Source organism: Aotus nancymaae, unplaced genomic scaffold (assembly GCF_030222135.1).
Source record: "Aotus nancymaae isolate 86718 unplaced genomic scaffold, 86718_ANA_hifiasm-v0.15.2.pri h1tg000036l, whole genome shotgun sequence".
NCBI classification, from domain to species: Eukaryota; Metazoa; Chordata; class Mammalia; order Primates; family Aotidae; genus Aotus; species Aotus nancymaae.
Window position 1 is genome coordinate 29,185,859 of NW_026988450.1, and position 17,580 is coordinate 29,203,438.

The 17,580-nt window shown below is 44.8% G+C and overlaps 1 protein-coding gene across 3 annotated transcripts; it reads right to left on the reverse strand.

Annotated features, from left to right (window-relative positions):
• Positions 1–279: 279 nt before the first annotated feature.
• On the reverse strand, positions 280–4,050 carry HEY1 (hes related family bHLH transcription factor with YRPW motif 1). Of its 3 annotated transcripts, none has more exons than XM_012450936.3 (5): positions 3,806–4,050; positions 3,454–3,529; positions 3,250–3,333; positions 2,889–2,970; positions 280–2,019 (listed from the first exon to the last, which is right to left on the reverse strand). In XM_012450936.3, the coding sequence occupies exons 1-5, from the start codon at positions 3,892–3,894 to the stop codon at positions 1,436–1,438; spliced, it is 915 nt and encodes a 304-aa protein (XP_012306359.1). In that variant the 5' UTR covers positions 3,895–4,050; the 3' UTR covers positions 280–1,435. The 3 variants fall into 3 exon arrangements, with proteins under 3 accessions (XP_012306359.1, XP_012306358.1, XP_012306360.1); XM_012450935.3 differs by having other exon boundaries at positions 3,238–3,333; XM_012450937.3 differs by lacking the exons at positions 2,889–2,970; positions 3,250–3,333; positions 3,454–3,529; positions 3,806–4,050 and adding an exon at positions 2,458–2,876.
• Between the last annotated feature and the right edge of the window lie 13,530 nt (positions 4,051–17,580).

Consider the following 17,580-nt stretch of genomic DNA (forward strand, 5'->3'; position numbering starts at 1 on the left):
CTGATTTCTGCTTTCCTAGTCCGCAGATGGCCAGTTTAGGGCCAGACCATCTGACATAAGAGCAAAAGGGCCATGTCCCCTTGTGGGAGGCAGGCCAAAGCTCTGCATTGTAATGAAGTCACCTTATTCAATTTCACGAATTCACACCGTTTAGAAGTCCAAGAAGAATGAAACTGGTAAACATCCAAACTGATCAGCAAAAATGAAAACCAAGGAAAGTTTATGTTTTCTTAGCCAAGAGGGGGAAAGGCTGAGGTATATAAGACATAGACCACAGAATACTGTTCTTTCTTTTTTATTTAGTCACAACACATCAGTACAACAGAGGTCAAACCCAGTTCAGTGGAGGTCGTTTAACTACACCTGCTAAAAGAATAAACCTGAAAAATGATATTTTATAGCCCAAATCAAATTAAATAAATCAAAGAGAAGGAGGCAGGAAAGCCCTTTTAAATATCTCGGCAACCACAGTTCCATGCACCAAAAGGAAAACTCACATAAAAATTTCCAAAAAGAAAATATGGCAGTTCCAGGAAAATTAGGATGCATTTAACAGGTTCCACTGTACTACTCAATTGACCGCTTGCACACCATGGTCCCTTATCCATGTTAACATTTGTGAATTTGAGATCCGTGTGATTAAAAATTCATTGCATTGCTGGGGTTGGTAAATGCAGGCGTATTCTATTCAATTACCTTCAGTTTCCTTTCCACCAACACTCCAAATGAGACCTAACTATCAGCTGCTCTCGCCTAACTAAATCAGAACTGCCAGTCCTGGCAGACACCAGCAGCTGGTCATATTGATTCAGGGCCACCAACAGTATGTACATTCACCTTTCTGCTATAGGAGGCAGAGAATTTACTAGTCTTCTTTCTTGGATAAAGCTGATCATCTGATTTGTCAACGCTTTGTTCAGAAATATAAAATTCAATATAGTTCCCCTCCCCCCAAAAGAATATTATTTATACAACACCTTAATCTGTCAAAATAGTAACAAATAGAATCATGTTAACATTAAGCATAGTGGTTTGGAAAATTAATTCTAAAAACAGACCATAACTATACAAGGAGAAAAACAGACCAAAAATAGTAAATGTTAAGATTCCCCAAATTTTGAGGCAAAAACGGAATCGTTCTGGTTTACAAAGTAAATTAGGCACAGTGCAAACCTATCACAAAGTGTTGGCTTATACTCACTATTTCAATGTAATGTTTTGAACAAAATTTAACTAGTTTTTAAAAACTGCTAATACATGACATGATGAAAAAAATTAAAAAAGAAAAAAGTAAACCAACAAACCTTTAGTCTTTAAAAAAAATTATCTGAAAGTGTACCTTTTTCCTTTTACTGACGACTTTAAGGTGATGTTGGCAACAGTCCAGCCCAGCTGGGATTTCAAACTTTCCCCTCCCACATTCTACATCAGTTCTTTAAAAAGCTCCAATCTCCGTTCCCCAAGGTCTATAGGGCTTGCCAAGGTTTGCAGCCTGCGTGGGTGCTGAAGGGCTCAGTGCATTGGGAGACAGTAAGTGGAAGGAGCCGAAAGAGAAGGGGAAGGCCGACAGGGAGGCCACTGAGGAGAGCAAAGGCGGCGACAGTTTGGAGGCGGAGGTGATCACAGGGAGCACCGGTCCGAGGCTGCCGCTAGGGGGCGCTCGCAAAGCAGGCGCCTCCGGATGTGCCGAGCCCAGCCTGCCCTGGTGGTGCGATTCCGTGGGCGAGGCCGTGGTGCCCGCGTTCCCGTGGCCGTTCTGGGGCAGCAACAGCGGGTGCGCGATGTGATGGTGATGTCCGAAGGCGGCCCCCCAGGGAATGTGTCCGAGGCCCGCGTGGGCGCCGCTCGCGGCTTCGCGCTGGGAGGCGTAGTTGTTGAGATGCGAGACCAGTCGAACTCGAAGCGGGTCAGAGGCATCTAGTCCTTCAATGATGCTCAGGTAACGGGCAACTTCTGCCAGGCATTCCCGAAACCCCAAACTCCGATAGTCCATAGCAAGGGCGTGCGCGTCAAAGTAACCTAAGGAAAAGAACAAAAGAAAAAAATCTCAGGGCTTTGCTCATTTCCCGCATTTCTTTCAATCCCAGAGGCTGCCCTTCCTGACAGATACCTGCATCCCTTAAAAACAACACTCAAGGGTTCTTCCGAAAGTCTAAATATTTTGGAGTCGACCGAAATCTTTGCATTAATCAACATGAGCAGAATGTGTTTGCTAATGCAAGTTCAAAGTCCAATTAGAAGCTGCAGAGCAGAAACTGGAATTATACCCTACCAGCAGATGAAACTATGTTCATTCCTTTAATGTTTTCCCTCAACAACAACAAAAAATACATCAAGGACAGAGAAACCACAGAGCAGTGAAATTCATTAGACACACAGATGTAAGTTATCATCGTGGAGCTTTTAGGCACTTGGACCTCAGTAAAGCATTTTCCTGCTGGAGACAGACACACAGACCTTGGTCTCCTGTTAGTTTTTCTCTACTTAACCACAATACATTTCTTTCCTCAAGAGGCATGTGACAGCACATTTTTTTTCAATCCCATATACCAAAATAAGATCACATATTGTTTTTGAATGCTTTTTCTCAAAACAGCAATGGACAAATGTGAGAGCTACCTGATATGAATCAGGGCTGTCACAACTTTTGAAGACCTCACAAATAATAGGTCTTTTCCAAAAGATGCACTAGCTCAATCTGCAGAGAATTGGAGTGGTGAATTCACTGGAGAAGATTCTATGGGCATTTCAAAATGTACTGACAGGAAACTGCATACACCACATACCTTTCTCTCCCCACCACCAAAGAAACATCAGGCAGCTACTGCACCAATCCTGCTCACTCTATGCCAACCACTCAGAGCCCCCACCAGGTCTAGGAGATGTACCTTTCCCTCCTGCGGTATGCAGCATTTTCAGGTGATCCACGGTCATCTGCAGGATCTCGGCTTTTTCTAGCTTAGCAGATCCCTAAAGATGAGAATGGCAAAAGATTGATTTGGCACAAGGTCCTTTGGGAAACAACTTAAAATATGAATACATACATGCAAATATATATGCTTTGTAAATCGTAAAGTATGGACTAAAACAAAATCAGTTGTCTTCACAAAATTCGTTGGCATCTCTGTACGAATTCATCTAGGCACAGCGACACGGCTATTTTCCAAGGCGGATGAGATTAATGGGGTTCGGAAGGAGTCAGAGGGTGCAGATAGCTACGCGGAGAGCTTTACCTACTTGCTCCATTACCTGCTTCTCAAAAGCACTGGGCACCAGCCTTCTCAGCTCAGACAAACTGTTATTGATCCGGTCGCGTCGGCGCTTCTCAATTATCTGCAGAAGGCAAGCAAAACAAAGGAAGGCATTTCCATTACGACTGTGAATTTCAAAGACAAAAAAGGTGGTTATTTCAGTTAATTAACAAAAATAAAAGGAGACTGCAAAGAGACTCACTCCTCTCCGTCTTTTTCTGGCCAAAATCTGAGAAGATGTAGTTGGGGACATGGAACCTAGAGCCGAACTCAAGTTTCTGAAAAGAGAAAAAAAACGAACAAAAACTGAAATTGCCGTTAAACGAAGGGAGGTGATCTAAGAGATCGCCCCCGCTCCCTCCCCGCACTCAGACTGTTTTGCAACTTGGCCTGGAAAGCGCCGCGGGAGTCTCCCTGGCCGCAGGCGGCCGCCAGCCCGCGACGCGCTGAGGTCAGCGCAGGGCATCGGCGCGCCAAGGGTCCTCGCCCGCTGTCACTGCGGCCGGCCGGCAATCGCCTCCAGCTCTGGCTCCGCTCCGCCGCCGCCAGCTCACCCATTCTCGTCCGCACTCTCCTTCTCCACCTCGATGGTCTCGTCCAGCTCGCTGTCCGAGGAGCTGTACTCGGGGTGAGCTCGCTTCATGCTGGCTGCCCGGGGGCTCCAGGGGAGGGTCTGCGCGGCGGGCAGGGAGGAGTTAACTACTGTGGCGCCTCTCCGCGCTCGGCTGCTCGCGTTCCGCACACACTGATCCCGCTCACGCTTTGCCTCTGGTTAAAACTCAACCATCCTTTCCCACGCTAAGCCCCTTCCCAGGGCCCTGGGGAGGGCGAGGGAGTGGGGAAGGCGGGCGAGGGGGAGGGGAGGCGGGGCGGCAGCTCCAGGGCAACAGCCGCCCCCCGACCAATCCGGCTTCTCGCGCCGCTGATTGACAGCCGCTCCGGGAAGGGGCGGGAGGGAGGCGGAGGGCGCGAGCGGACCGCGCCCCCGCCCTCCGCGCCCACCCCTGCCCGGCGGCGGTGCGTCGGCTCCGCGGGGGCTCCGCCGGGCTTGCACTCTGGGGAAGGAGGAGGCGCGGGCGGCAGGGAGGCGCGGGAGGCCGGGCCAGGACACAAGCCCGCCGGCGGCCGCGGCCCCTTCCCGCCCCGCGCGCCCCGATTGGCCTGGCCGCGCGCCAGGGCCGCGCCTGCAGCGCCTCCGGTGAGCCGCACGCGCCGCGGGCCGTGGGAAAGTGCTGGCGCCGCGGCCGCCAGCCAATCCGGGCGGACGGCGACGGCGACGGCGGCCGCGCTGGCGGCGGCGGCGGCGGTGCTGGGCGTCCGCATGAATGGAGAAGAATAGGCAGGCGGGGAGCCGGGCCGCGCGAGGGCGCGCCGGCGGGGACTGGGCGGCTGCGGGCCGGGCCCCCGGTGTGAACCTGTAATCGGAGCCTGGGCGCCAGCCGGCCCCGGAAGCCACGGCCCAGCGCCACCGTAAATCTCGCCTGCGTGGCCGCCCGTGCCCGGCGGCTGGAGGCGCGCGCTGTTGGCGGGGCCGTGCCGGGTGCACCTGGCCGGGCCGCGCGCCGGCGGCTCCGCGGAACCCGCAGGGAGCCGGGAGACGGGGCGCCGGGCGCGTCCACGGTGGCTACCAGCCCAGCGGCTGGTCACATGGAGGAGCAAGCTGTGGGCTCAGGGGACGTTCTTTTTGGATTTCTGGGATCCAGGCCGCACAGGCAGCCAGATTCCTTTCCGCAGGGGCTTCCCAGCCGCGGGATGAAATAAATACCCCTGTGCATCTCATTTCCGGGGAAGTAGAGCACTTGTTTTCTCGGCTGACTGGGGGGAAAAAACCCAATTGTCACTGGGGATGTCCATTATGCTGGGGTTTTTTGTTGTCCCCCCGCCTTCCCCCGCTCTGGCGTTGGCGGCCAGATCCTCTCAGCGGGCGACAGGGTGGCGGTGCTGGCGTTTGCGTCTAAGGCCGGCCTTGCTGAGGGAATGCACGTCTGTGACCCCAGACACACACACATCTCTGGCTTTGGTGGCTTGGCGTGGCGTGTACTGGGTGCTACGTGAAGTCCCCCTCCCGAATCCCCCAGCAAGACAGATTTTTTAAAAATACGTTTGTAAATCTCTAAACTGATTTCTGATTCCAGAAACAGGATGATGGTTTTAAATTTGAAAATCCGGTCTTCTGCCCCTTACAAAGGTGCAGAGCAATTCACATTCCTCTCAGATCCCCTCTGGAGCTTGTAGTCCTGTCTGTGAGGGAAAGCTTAATACATATCGATGAGGATAACAAAAGGCATTTGCTCTTTGCAAAAAGCTTCCTGGTTTCTAGACTACTTTATTGATCTCAATGCCATCTTTTTTTTCTCTCTCTCTCTCTCACTCTGTCGCCCAGGCTGGAGTGCAGTGGGGCGATCTCAGCTCACTGGAACCTCTGCCTCCCAGGTTCAAGCGATTCTCCTGCCTCAGCCTCCCGAGTAACTGGGATTACAGGCGTGCACCACCACACTCAGCTAATTTTTTTTAATTATTATTTTTAGTAGAGACTAAGTTTCACCATGTTGGCCAGGCTGGTTTCAAACTCCTGACCTCAGGTGATCTGCCCGCCTCGGCCTCTCAAAGTGCTGGGATTACAGGCGTGAGCCACCACGCACGGCCTCAATGCCATCTTAAAACACCCTGGATGCCAAACACTCTGACTGGCCCGCCTAGGCCCAATCCATAGTTCCTCTCTGGGCACCTCCCCACCTCCACACCCGCCCCCAACACATACAAACAGGAAATACAACCTACTGGCTCCCACGGAGCCTTATTCCACTTCACATCGCCTCCAGCCCTAGCCTGTCTGCTTCCCTGTCTAGGCTGGGCCCTTCCATCAGCCATCGTGAGTTTGTTGCTGGCACCCCAGACCTCTGACTTCCTGAAACTCCACCGCATGCTGCCTGTCAGTTGTCAGTCCAAGGTCAATCCCACCACTGGGCTTTCTCTCTGGAGGTGCCAATTTTAAGGCTCCTTCCTGGCTCTCCCAGTCTTCAGTCCAGGGCATCCATCACTACTCCTTGCCTCTTCCCTCCCAGAACTTGATGCTCCAGGCATAGGAAACCATCCCACCTGCCCTCCTCTGCCTTCCAGAAGTCCCTCTCACCTTCCATTTCTTTCCCAAAAGTAAACAGGCCATCCTTCCCCAGAACCAGTGTGTCTACTTCCCCTCTGGCTCTGTAAATTTTCCCAGCCTCTGGCATCTACAGTTAGTCAGCCTTTCCTGCTTTGGCCCATTTCTGCTGCCGTGGAGAGGCATGGACAAGCTGCAGATGTTGAGTGCGAGGAAAAGACCAAGTGGAGTTAGGGATGCTTAGCTCTACACTGGCATCTAAATGAAATATTGTTCACATATTCATGATTACTTTTCTGTCAAAAAGGAAGTTCTCTATGACCAGGCGCAGTGGCTCACACCTGTAATCCCAACAATTTGAGAGGTTGACGCAGAAAGATTGCTTCAGTCCAGGAGTTCCAGATAAGCCTGGGCAACACAGCAAGACCCCCATTTCTTAAAAAAGAAAATTAAAAATTAGCCAGACATGACATGCACCTGTAGTCCTAGCTGCTCAGGGAGCTGAGGTGGGAAGACTACTTGAGGCCAGGAGTTCCAGACCAAGCTGGGCAACACAGCAAGATCCCCATCTCTAGAGAAAATTTAAAAATTCACCAGGCATGGTGGCTGCTGTCCTGTCTACTCCAGAGGCTTGAGCCCAGGAGGTCGAGGCTGCAATGAACTATAGTCATGCCACAGCACTCCAGCCTTGGTAACAGAGACTCTGTCTCTTAAAAAATTAAAAATGAAGGCCGGGCACAGCGGCTCACACCTGTAATCCCAGCACTTTGGGAGACCAAGGCAGGCAGATCACCTGAGGTCGGGAGTTCAAGACCAGCCTGACCAACATGAAAACACCCCATCTCTACTAAAAATACAAAGTTAGCCGGGCATGGTGGCACATGCCTGTAATCCCAGCTACTTGGGAGGCTGAGGCAGGAGAATTGCTCAAATCCAGGAGGCAGAGGTTGCGGTGAGCCGAGATGGTGCTATTGCACTCCAGCCTGGGCAAGAAGAGCAAAATTCTGTCTCAAAAATAAATAAATAAAAATGAGGTTGTCCTGCTTCTTAACTTTGACTCTCATTTTTCAGTGAATCCAATAAATATGTATTCTTCCATGTGCCATGAGCTGTGCTAGGGCCTGAAAACAAAGGTGACCCAAAAGTCATCCAGCCTGCACTCCTAGAACTCACATCCTAGGGACAAGACAGAGAATACACAACTAAAATAGTTATGGATACTTCAGTGCTTGCAAGCACTCCTTGGTAAGGATAAACAAGGGGTGAGGATTCGTTATGAGGTCTGGGAAGGCCTGTTCGGAGTTCGGAAGGGACTTAAGATAAAGAAGAGGTGAACTAGGTGGTTCAGTAATAACCAGGAAGAAAGGGGTGGAGACCTACCTACCATGGGTGATAGGATCAGAGAAGAGAGTTCCACTAAGGGCACCAGCCCCAATTTTCTCCCATCTGCTATGTAGAGGGGATTTATCCCTGGAAGTTTTAAGCAAAGAACGACTTTAAAAGTCACTGCTACCCTGAATGCAAGGTACCTCTAGTGAATTGACCCATTCTCCAGCTTAAATGGGACTGCCCAGGCCTGGCCCCTCAGGAAAAGGACCTCTTACCAATTAGGGGTGGGGAAGTGGGCAAGCATTGCCTTTTACAATTCATCTGTCCTGAAGGATCACCCTTTTTGATTTCACTCAAAGGCTCATTTTCTTGCCTGGTTTGTAGAGTCTGAGTTCAGTTATTTACTTACCATTCTGCAGGCTGCTTTTATCTGCATTCCCTTGCAGAAGAGATACTCCAGATGTCCTGGAAGAGAGAGACACTCCAGATTTGGGAATTCACTCACAAGGCCAGGCCCAGTTGGGGGCCTCCCCAGAGGTAAACTGGTAGAACCTCCAGAGAGAAACAGTTCATATTCAAACTCCAGCTGCAGCATTTCTCTATGAACGAGGCTTGGGGTGGCCAGGTTGTTGGAAGGGAAGCAAGCAGTAGCTGGGTGTGGGACTGCCCAGGAGGAAGCCCAGAATCTTCAATGATTCATTGATGACAGCATTGGCTGTTGTGGAGGTCCCTACTTGGATACACTTCATGAGGCCCTTTCTCTGTCAGTTTGCTGGCGGGTGCAGGTGATCTCAATTGAACAAGCATCGGACATGGTACTCAAGAGAACCAGAGGCTACACCTGCACCTCTGAGAAAGCAGGGGCTGCCTCTCTCTCTGACCTTTTAGTCTAAGTGCTGTATCCATTCTGAGGCAAAGGTCTTTGTCAAAACAACTTTCAGGTGAAGCAAGCCAGTGGTTAGCTGAAACATTTAGCGCGGCTTGCTTATGTATTTGCTTCACAAACTTGTATAAAGCCCCTAGTCTGTGCTGGGCACTCAGCCATGCCTAGAGCAATCAGGCAGAAAAGCCACAATCTCTAGCAAGCTGCTCACAAGTTCTTAGCTTGTGACATTTAAGCCTCAATAATCTTATCTGTAAAATGGTGATATTAATAATAGTTACTTTCCAGCAGGGCGCAGTGGTTCACGCCTGTAATCCCAGCGCTTTGGGAGGCCGAGGTGAGCAGACCACAAGGTCAGGAGTTCGAGATCAGCCTGGCCAGGGTGGTGAAACCCCATCTTTACTAAAAATACAAAAAAATTAGCTGAGCATGGTGACAGTTACCTGTAATCCCAGCTACGCAGGAGGCTGAGGCAGGAAAATCGCTTGAACCTGGGAGGCAGAGGTTGCAGTGAGCCTAGAACACACCACCACATTTCAGCCTGGGCAACAGACCGAGATTCCATCTAAATAATAATAACAGTAATAATAATACTTTTCAATGTCACGAATTAAATATGATCAATTATGTGAAGCACTTTACAACAATGTTTGGCCATTAGTTAACACCCAATAAACATCATCTGTTATTATTGGCTTTTAATACACCTGCTCTGCCCATGAGTATATAAACTCTGAGCACTAAGTTACTTCTGTGTTTCCTTCTCATACTGTGTTACACATCTAATGAGGTTGAAAGGCAGTATAAATAATTATTTGGTAACTGGATATATTAAAACAGAGTCTCTAGAAAGCAATCTCCTTTTAACATCAGGAGAAGGAAACAGTGCTTCTTATTAAGAGAACTGGATTATTTTGAGTAATATAAGCATCTACTATTCATTATTAGTGAGAGTTGTGTTTTTTGAATCTCTTATTAAGAAACATCTCCTGGGCATGTAGTGCTATAAATACATGTATAAGTTAGGAGTGAACTCATGGAGTTCATGGAGTTCCTTCATGAGAACACAGGAATGTTGACCAAGTGCCAGTTTTCCTTTGTTCCTCATGCTTGCTGCTTTCTCTAGATGCAGCATCTTAAGCAGCAGATTGCCTTGTGGCATGTCATGCCATGCAAAAGTGCACTTCCACTATCAACTTTCCTAATTGAGGTCAGATGTAAGATGCCTTGGTGTTTCCCTTGAAGGAGCTGTTTGATTGGAACCCTAACAGGCTGTGGTATGGTACAGTGGAAAAAGCGGGGATTTCAAGTCACCTGCCTGGGTTCAAGTCACTCTTTACTAGCTGTGTGTCCTTGAGCTTGTCACCACACCTTCACCTCTCAACCTCAGTTTCCTCATCCATAAAATAATAGCTCAGCGTTCATTTGGTTTTTCGAAAGGTAAAATGAGACAACGCATTTTTTCAAGTGCCACACAAATGTTATGCTTTATGCTTATGTTATGGTGATGATGATGATGTTTAGAATATGGGATGCTTCTTCCTGAGCCTTGCTGGGCCAGCAAGTCTGGAACTCCTGGCCTTCTTCCTGAGCTTTCCTGAGCCTCTCGTGCCTGCCAGTGAATCCCTTCACAGTGATCAACTCCATCTTTTAAAATATGTATATTTAAAATACCAACATGCATTTCATAGAACATTAATTTCTCAAGATCCTTTGTAAATAAAAGAATCTGTTTCCAAATACATGTGGGAAACCACCTGTAAGATCTTGGGGCACATTACAGCATGAAAAGCTCAGAGACATTCTTACTAAAGAAGCCTTATTTACATTTGTCTAACTCAGCACTTCCCAAACTCACCAATGACAGCACCTTTTTTTTTCCCCACATAACATATGCTAACATTCCATTGAAACTGCATACCAAGGGACACACGTTGGGAAACTGTTATAGTATAAGGGTGGATGCATTTTGCTTTTGGTTAAAGATGACTGACCCACAAAAAAAATTAATCGTAAGTGAAAAGCAACTTAATACAAATTATTACTAAGTCAAATGCTGAAATAGAACTTTTACTGAGTAATGTCTCATCACCCATTCCTCTTCCATCCCCAACCTTTCTGAGTCCCCTGTGTCTCTGATTCCACAGTTTCCATGTGTACACATTATTTAACTCCAACTTATAAATGACAGCAAGCATCTGACTTCCTATTTCTGAAAGTTATTTGCTGACTAATCAAAGAATCCAATTACTTAAAAATAATTTGTATTACCTTTTAAATACTTTGTAATAACAAACACCTTCATGGCACTTCATGGCACCATATACCAGAAACCGTTTTAAGAACTTCACGTATAACTGATTGAATTCTCACAGGAACCCAGGAATGGGGAGTTATTTTCTCCAGCTTTAGAAAAGGAAGCCCACGCAAAAGGAAGTAAGAGATTTGCCCAAAGTTGTATCTGAATCTCTGCCATTGGTATGAGTCCATGACACCCTCTTTTCCTCAAAGAATAATTTACACTGTATTCTTTTCTCAGTTAAAATGATACAAATATTAACATACAGCATATTATTTTCTCAATTAAAATAGTAACTTGCAGAATATTTTCCTAATTTAAATAATTCAACTAGTTTTTACTTTTACATGTCCAAGATAGCTCTAGATATAAATGAGATAAATCTTAGGATGTCACAAAAGCAATCTGGGGAGTATCACTCCCTGGACTTTGTACCAAGCTGCATTTAGTGGAAGTAAATTTTCCTGGGTAGCCTGGATGCTGAGATAATCCTGCAACAGTTGGGATATACGACTTCTTTGGATCTGGTTTTCAAGAATTTCCTAATTTATTGCTTTTTGTGTTCTTAGTTATTTATTATAAATAAGTCCAAAATGATTTTAAATTATTAAAGTATATGCCTTTGGCACCACTAGAAAAAGAATTAAAGTATAGCAGGAGGTTCCACGTGAGCCCCAAATTGGAATCCACAGACTCTACATCTATGAAACTAGAGGGCTGCCGATACACTAAGTGATCTGTTTGCCCAAACTGATACACACCGGAGCTTTGGTTTTAAATTGAAAACGTTTTTATTAAATATTTTTACCTTTTGATTCAGGAGCACAGGGCAGAAAGGAGGGAGAAAAGAAGAGAGAACAGAGGTTTTTTACCTTTTTTTCAAAAAACAAAAAGTGTATAAATTTAAATGGTACAAGTGCAATTCTTTTCCATGGCTATATTGTGCAGTAGTGAAGTCTTGACTTTTAGTGTATCTATCACTCAAGTAATGTACATTGTATCCATTAAGTAGTTTCTCATCACCCATCTCCCTTCCATTCCCCTACTCTTCTGAGGCTCCTATGCCTATCATTCCACACCCTATGTCCATGTGTACACATTATTTAGCTCTCACTTAAAAAGTGAAAACAAGCATCTGACTTTCTGCTTCAGAGTTGTTTCAGTTAGAGAGAATGACCTCCAGTTCCATCCTTATAGCTGCAAAATAGATGATTTCATTTTTTATGGATGAATAGTATTTCACTGTGTATATATACCACATTTTTAAATTAAATCATCCATTGATAGACCCTTAGATTGATTCTATATTTTTGCTATTGTAAATAGTGCTGTGATAAATATATGTGTGCATGTGTGCAGGTATCCTTTTGATACAATGATTTCTTTTCCTGAATATATACCTGGTAGTGGGATTGCTGGATCAAATGGTCGTTATTTTTTGTTCTTTGAGCAGCCTCCATAAAGTTTTCCATAGTTGTACTAACTTACATTCCCACCAACAGCATATGAGTTCTATTTTCTTTATATCCTCACCAACATCTGTTATTTTTTGACTTTTTAATAATAGCCATTCAGACTGGAGTAAGATGATATCTCACTGTGGCTTCAATTTGCATTTCTTTGATAGTGATGTCGAGCATTGTTTCATATGCCTGTTGTGCATTTGGATGTCTTCTTTGCAAAATGTTTATTCATATCCTTTGCCCACTTTTTAATAGGGTTATTTGTTGTTGTTGTTGTTGTTGTTGTTGTTGTTGAGTTCCATGTAAACTCTGGATACGTTCCCTGTTGGATGCATAGTCTGCAAATATTTTATCTTGAGAGGATAGATTTTTGAGTCACATTAGAGAAAAGGCTTAGGACCAAAAGCTGAAGGAGTTATTTATATAGTAGATAATTCTGGTAAAAATAACAACAATAATAATGTTACATCAGCACCCAAATGACAATATGCCGCAGAGAACTGGGACAGGTTAATTCTGTACCACCACCCCATGCCCCCCACATATACATGCATATACACTGCCAAATGGCACTATGAAGGTACGTAGTGATGACTAGGGCTTAGCTATAGAGGCAGTGCACAGGCCTTCAAGAGGAAGATCTCATTGACAAACAGCATTGAATATCAATGAGGCATTACCCAGGCAGGGCTGAGAACTTAGAAAGGGGCCAAAGTCCTATAGTCTGGCAGGAAGGGTTAAGAATCATTGGAATTTAGGCATTAATGTAACCTCATCTGTAGTCAAAGCCTAGTGGGGCCAGGTAATATTCTAGTTACAAGATAAGAAAGAACTGAAACATGATTGAATATCATTCCTGAACTGTGTTACCCCAAATTAATATGCTGAAGTACTAACCCCCAATGTAATAGTATTTGGAGTTGGGGCCTTTTGGGAGATAATTAGGTTTAGATGAGGTTATGAGGCTGGAATCTCTACAATGGGACTAGTGCCCTTATAAGAAGAGACACCAGAGAACTAATTCATTCTCTCCTGGTACCATCTTTCTCTCTCTCTCTCTCTCTCTCTCTCTCTGTCTCTCTCTCTCCCTCTCTCCCCCCACCCCTCCTTCCTTTCCCTCTCTCTCCCCCACTTCCTTTCCCTCCCTCTCTCCCTCTCTGCCCCACGTGAGGACACAGTGAGAAGGCAGCTATCCGCAAGCCAGGAGGGCCCTCACCAGAACCTGGCCATGCTGGAACCTTCATCTTAGACCTCCAACTTCCAGACCTATGAGAAAATAAACTTCTATTGTTTCAACCACTCAGTCTATAGCATTTTGTTATGGCAGCCTGAGCTAAAACAATTCCTATTTCAAAACTTTTATAGAATCTTAATGTATGTTTGTAAGTAGGTATTTTTGTTATAGATAAGTGTTCTATTTCTCAGCTTTTAGAATGTATTCTATTTTACTTGCCAGTAACTGAAGGAGCAAAACAAAATATACAAATTTTTGCCACTTAAAAGGCCTATTTTTAGAGCAAAATATATTTTTCTATTTTTCAAAGATTTTTCTTTTTCAAATCCATTATAGATAAGTTAAAGAAGTAAGGCAAGCTCCTTTCCAAATAAATGACAAAGAGCTTGGTATTTCTGGTAAGTATCGCCATTTAAGAGGAGCTTGCATTTTCAGTCTGTAATTTTCTCCCCTGTTCTTATCCTTTTTGATCTTCTTGTCAAATGACAGTGAAAGGAAGGGGTGCTTTGTCTCTGCTGGACATTCCCACTGTGGAGAACTGGCTCTACTGACCCTATCACCAATGCACAAGACAAATGAGCCTAGGACCCCTTTAGGCTTTCAACCCATCTACCTCTCAAGCCAAATCCCCAGAGTTCATTGTTCCTGGGGTTTCCTTTCACCAACCTTGCAACTATCCCTCAGTCAATAGCTTTCCCAAGTGCAGCAGGCTGTGTGCTCATCCTCCCTGAGAGTGCGCGCTGAAGAACACAACTCACTTCCTTGGATCTCAATAGAATGAATGCTTGAATAAACTTTTCTTTTACCACATAAAAACACTATTAGAAGACTTCCATAATTTAACCATTTGGGTTTTATGTTTGTAACATCGTATTTAGTAATCATAATACATAGTATATAGAATAAAAGTAATGTTTTTTTCCAATGAGGAAAGATAGTGGAATAGAGACAGATGAGTTGGTAGAATTTTTCAAGGGTTCAAATATATGCCACAAAATGTCGAGGGTGGGGCTTCCCTCTGTTGCCCAGGCCAGACCGCAGTAGTGCAATCACAGCTCACTATAACCTCAAACTGCTGGGCTCAAGTAATCCTCCCTCCTCAGCCTCCAGAGTAGCTAGGATGACAGGTGCATGTCACCATGCCCAGCCAATATTTTTAAATTTTTATGCAGAAGTGATCTCTCCATATTGCCCAGGCTGGTCTCAAACTCTTGGTCTCAAGCGATCCACCAGCCTCAGCCTCCCGAAATGCTGGGATTACAGGTGTGAGCCACGACACCTGGCCTAATTTTTAAAAAGCAAAATATATTCAGTTTTGAAGACAGCTTGATTTGTCTGTGCCATCCATCACATGTTATTTTCTCAATCCATGCACATTTGCACAATACTATGTAAAGGACCTTTGAAAAGATTTATCAAAAATACTGAATCTTCAAGCATATTTTTCTGACAACTCACAGCTCTGAGTTAAAAGCTTTTGTTCTCTGTAAAATATATGCCTCAGATAATTTTGATACCCGGTTTTAAGAGTTCATTTAATATTTCCTTGGTATTAAAAAAACTGAAAAACGCCAGGCACAGTGGTGCATGCCTGTAGTCCCAGCTACACGGGAGGCTGAGGTGGGAGGATCTCTTGAGCCCAGGAGTTCTGAGCTGTAGTGCGCTATGCCGATCGGGTGTCCACACTAAGTTCAGCATCAATATAGTGACCTCCCGGGAGTGGGGGACCACCAGGTTGCCTAAGGAGGGGTGAACCAGCCCAGGTCGGAAACAGAGCACGTCAAAACTCCCGTGCTGATCAGTAGTGGGATCGTGCCTGTGAATGGCCACTGTACTCCAGCCTCGGCAACATAGTGAGACCCCGTCTCTTAAAAAAAAAAAGAAAAGTGAAAATTGTTAATAGGTAGTCCTTAAATTGGTCACTAACCAAAAGTTTACTCTATCAGTTCATGTTAAATTTTTTTAGTACTTAATTCAAACCACTTTTGTTTCTTCTAAAATTTTTTGTTTAAAACACAGAGACTTATCCTACTGTCCTGGTACTATTTATTGACCATTGCAACACTTATTGGGCTTTTTCCCTTGAAATTTGACTAGAAGAATTGATTTCTTAATTTCACATGCACATACACAAACACATGATCTTGCTTTATGATTGTTAATGTTTTCTACACAGGGCACTATACTGGAGGCTGTATATACTCTGCCTTCTTGAATTAGACACTTGGGTGCACATGTATGCACACAGCAGACTGACAAGAGCACATTATAGTCTCATCTTCAGCATTTTCTCCTGATTGTCCATCTTGATCTCTAGGAATAATTTTTATATTGCTTCTTCCATGTGTTTACTCATGGAGTCTGATCTTTGGGCCTCAAATTTTTTAGTGCAAGACAGAGAGTAAGAATATGTTCATAGATGATGACTGGAGAAAGAATTGTGCAGGATTAGACGCTTCAGTACAATGGACAAGGGCACTTTATTGCCATTTTTCCCATTACCTTTATTTGTAGGTTCATGAAGTTCCGAGAGAAAGCGGGAGAGGGTTGTGGTGGTCTGTGCCATATACTGGAAGAGAAGGGGGTCTCATAAGAAAACAGGGCAGGAGTGGAATGGCCCACTGGAAAGTGATTATGAAGCCTATGAGGACAAAGAACATGAAATGGAATAAGACAATCTAGTTAGGTTTATGAACAGAAGGGGGAGACTTTGAATGTTCATCGTACATAGTTGAGGTGATACAAAAAGAATACACACATAGAGGGCAAAAGTCCTGGAGTTGGGAATCTGCTAGGAATGAACCTGGATTAAGAGTATGGCTTCAGGAATGGAAAGAATAAGGGGAAAAAATATGAAAAAAATATTGAGCAATACTTGGCAGTTATTGGATGGAGAAAATACTGCCCTAATAGGTAGTGAATCAAAAATTACTCCGTTTTCTTGCTCTAAAACTGGTTCTTAACTTTTAGCAGGCATCAGAACCACCTGGAGGAGGAGATGTTGCTGGTGGTGGACAAAAGACCACACATTGAGAACCACTGCTCTAGAAAACCATTTGTCTTTGCTGATGGAGAAACCTGGCTCTAATAGAAAATAACTGAGGAGAAAAGGAATTTCTTGGCTTCAAGGCTATTCATCAAAAGATCATCATGAGTTACACAGTATTCAGCTATGTGTCTCTAAAATCAGCCAAGCTCTTTTACGTAAGAACTTTGTACTTTCCTGATTAATTCACGACACATGTTAAATTCCTAAATTGATCTATATGAGGTTTCAGGTGGTTTTGTTGATGGTGGTAATGGTTTGATGTTTAAGACAGTTGCTGCTTATCTTGAGAAACCATGAACTCTCAAAATGTTTCCCAAGGGAAGAGCTCCATCGAGAAGAAAGGAAGCCATTATTTCCCCTATGTCAAAATGAAATGTTCAGACCTCTGCAACCTAAATAAATGAACAGATAAAAGATAAAAGCATAGATGAGATCAGCCTTCAAATCTACAAAGGCAAAATAACAAAGAGTAAATTACAATGGTAATAAGAGAATTTAAGAATATATATAAATTATTTTAACAGAGAAACTGTTTCTCCAGGGCCTGTAGTTCAAAATTGTGTAATGTACTATGATCCACCCCCAAAACTGGAATATATATTGAGACCCTAGAACTGCAATGTTTAAACCAGTGGTCTCAACCATTAGTGAGTATTAGAATTACATGGAGAGTTTAATAATAGACATAGATTTGGGGTCTCCCCTACATAGTATGTGAGTCAGTAGATCTGGGTGGACTCAAGAATTTGTAGTTCAAACAATTCTCAGATGATGCTGATGCTGTATCCTTGGGACCATACTTTAAGAATTGCTGTTGTCTATGATTCACAACTTGGCCACATACTAGAATTATCTGGGAAGCTTGCTTTTTTTTTTCATTTCAATTCACAGGCCACACCTCAAAACAATTAAAATTACAATCTCTTGAGGTGCAAACCCAGGCATCAGTAGTTTTTGAATTTCTCAGGTGTC

Coding starts and splice junctions, on each gene's coding strand:
- HEY1 (XM_012450935.3), bottom strand. CDS start 3,894: ATGAAGCGAGCTCACCCCGAGTACAGCTCCTCGGACAGCGAGCTGGAC. Junction 3,334..3,453: donor CCAGAAAAAGACGGAGAGGA/GTGAGTCTCTTT, acceptor TGCCTTCTGCAG/ATAATTGAGAAGCGCCGACG. Junction 2,020..2,888: donor GCATACCGCAGGAGGGAAAG/GTACATCTCCTA, acceptor TCTTTTCCTTAG/GTTACTTTGACGCGCACGCC.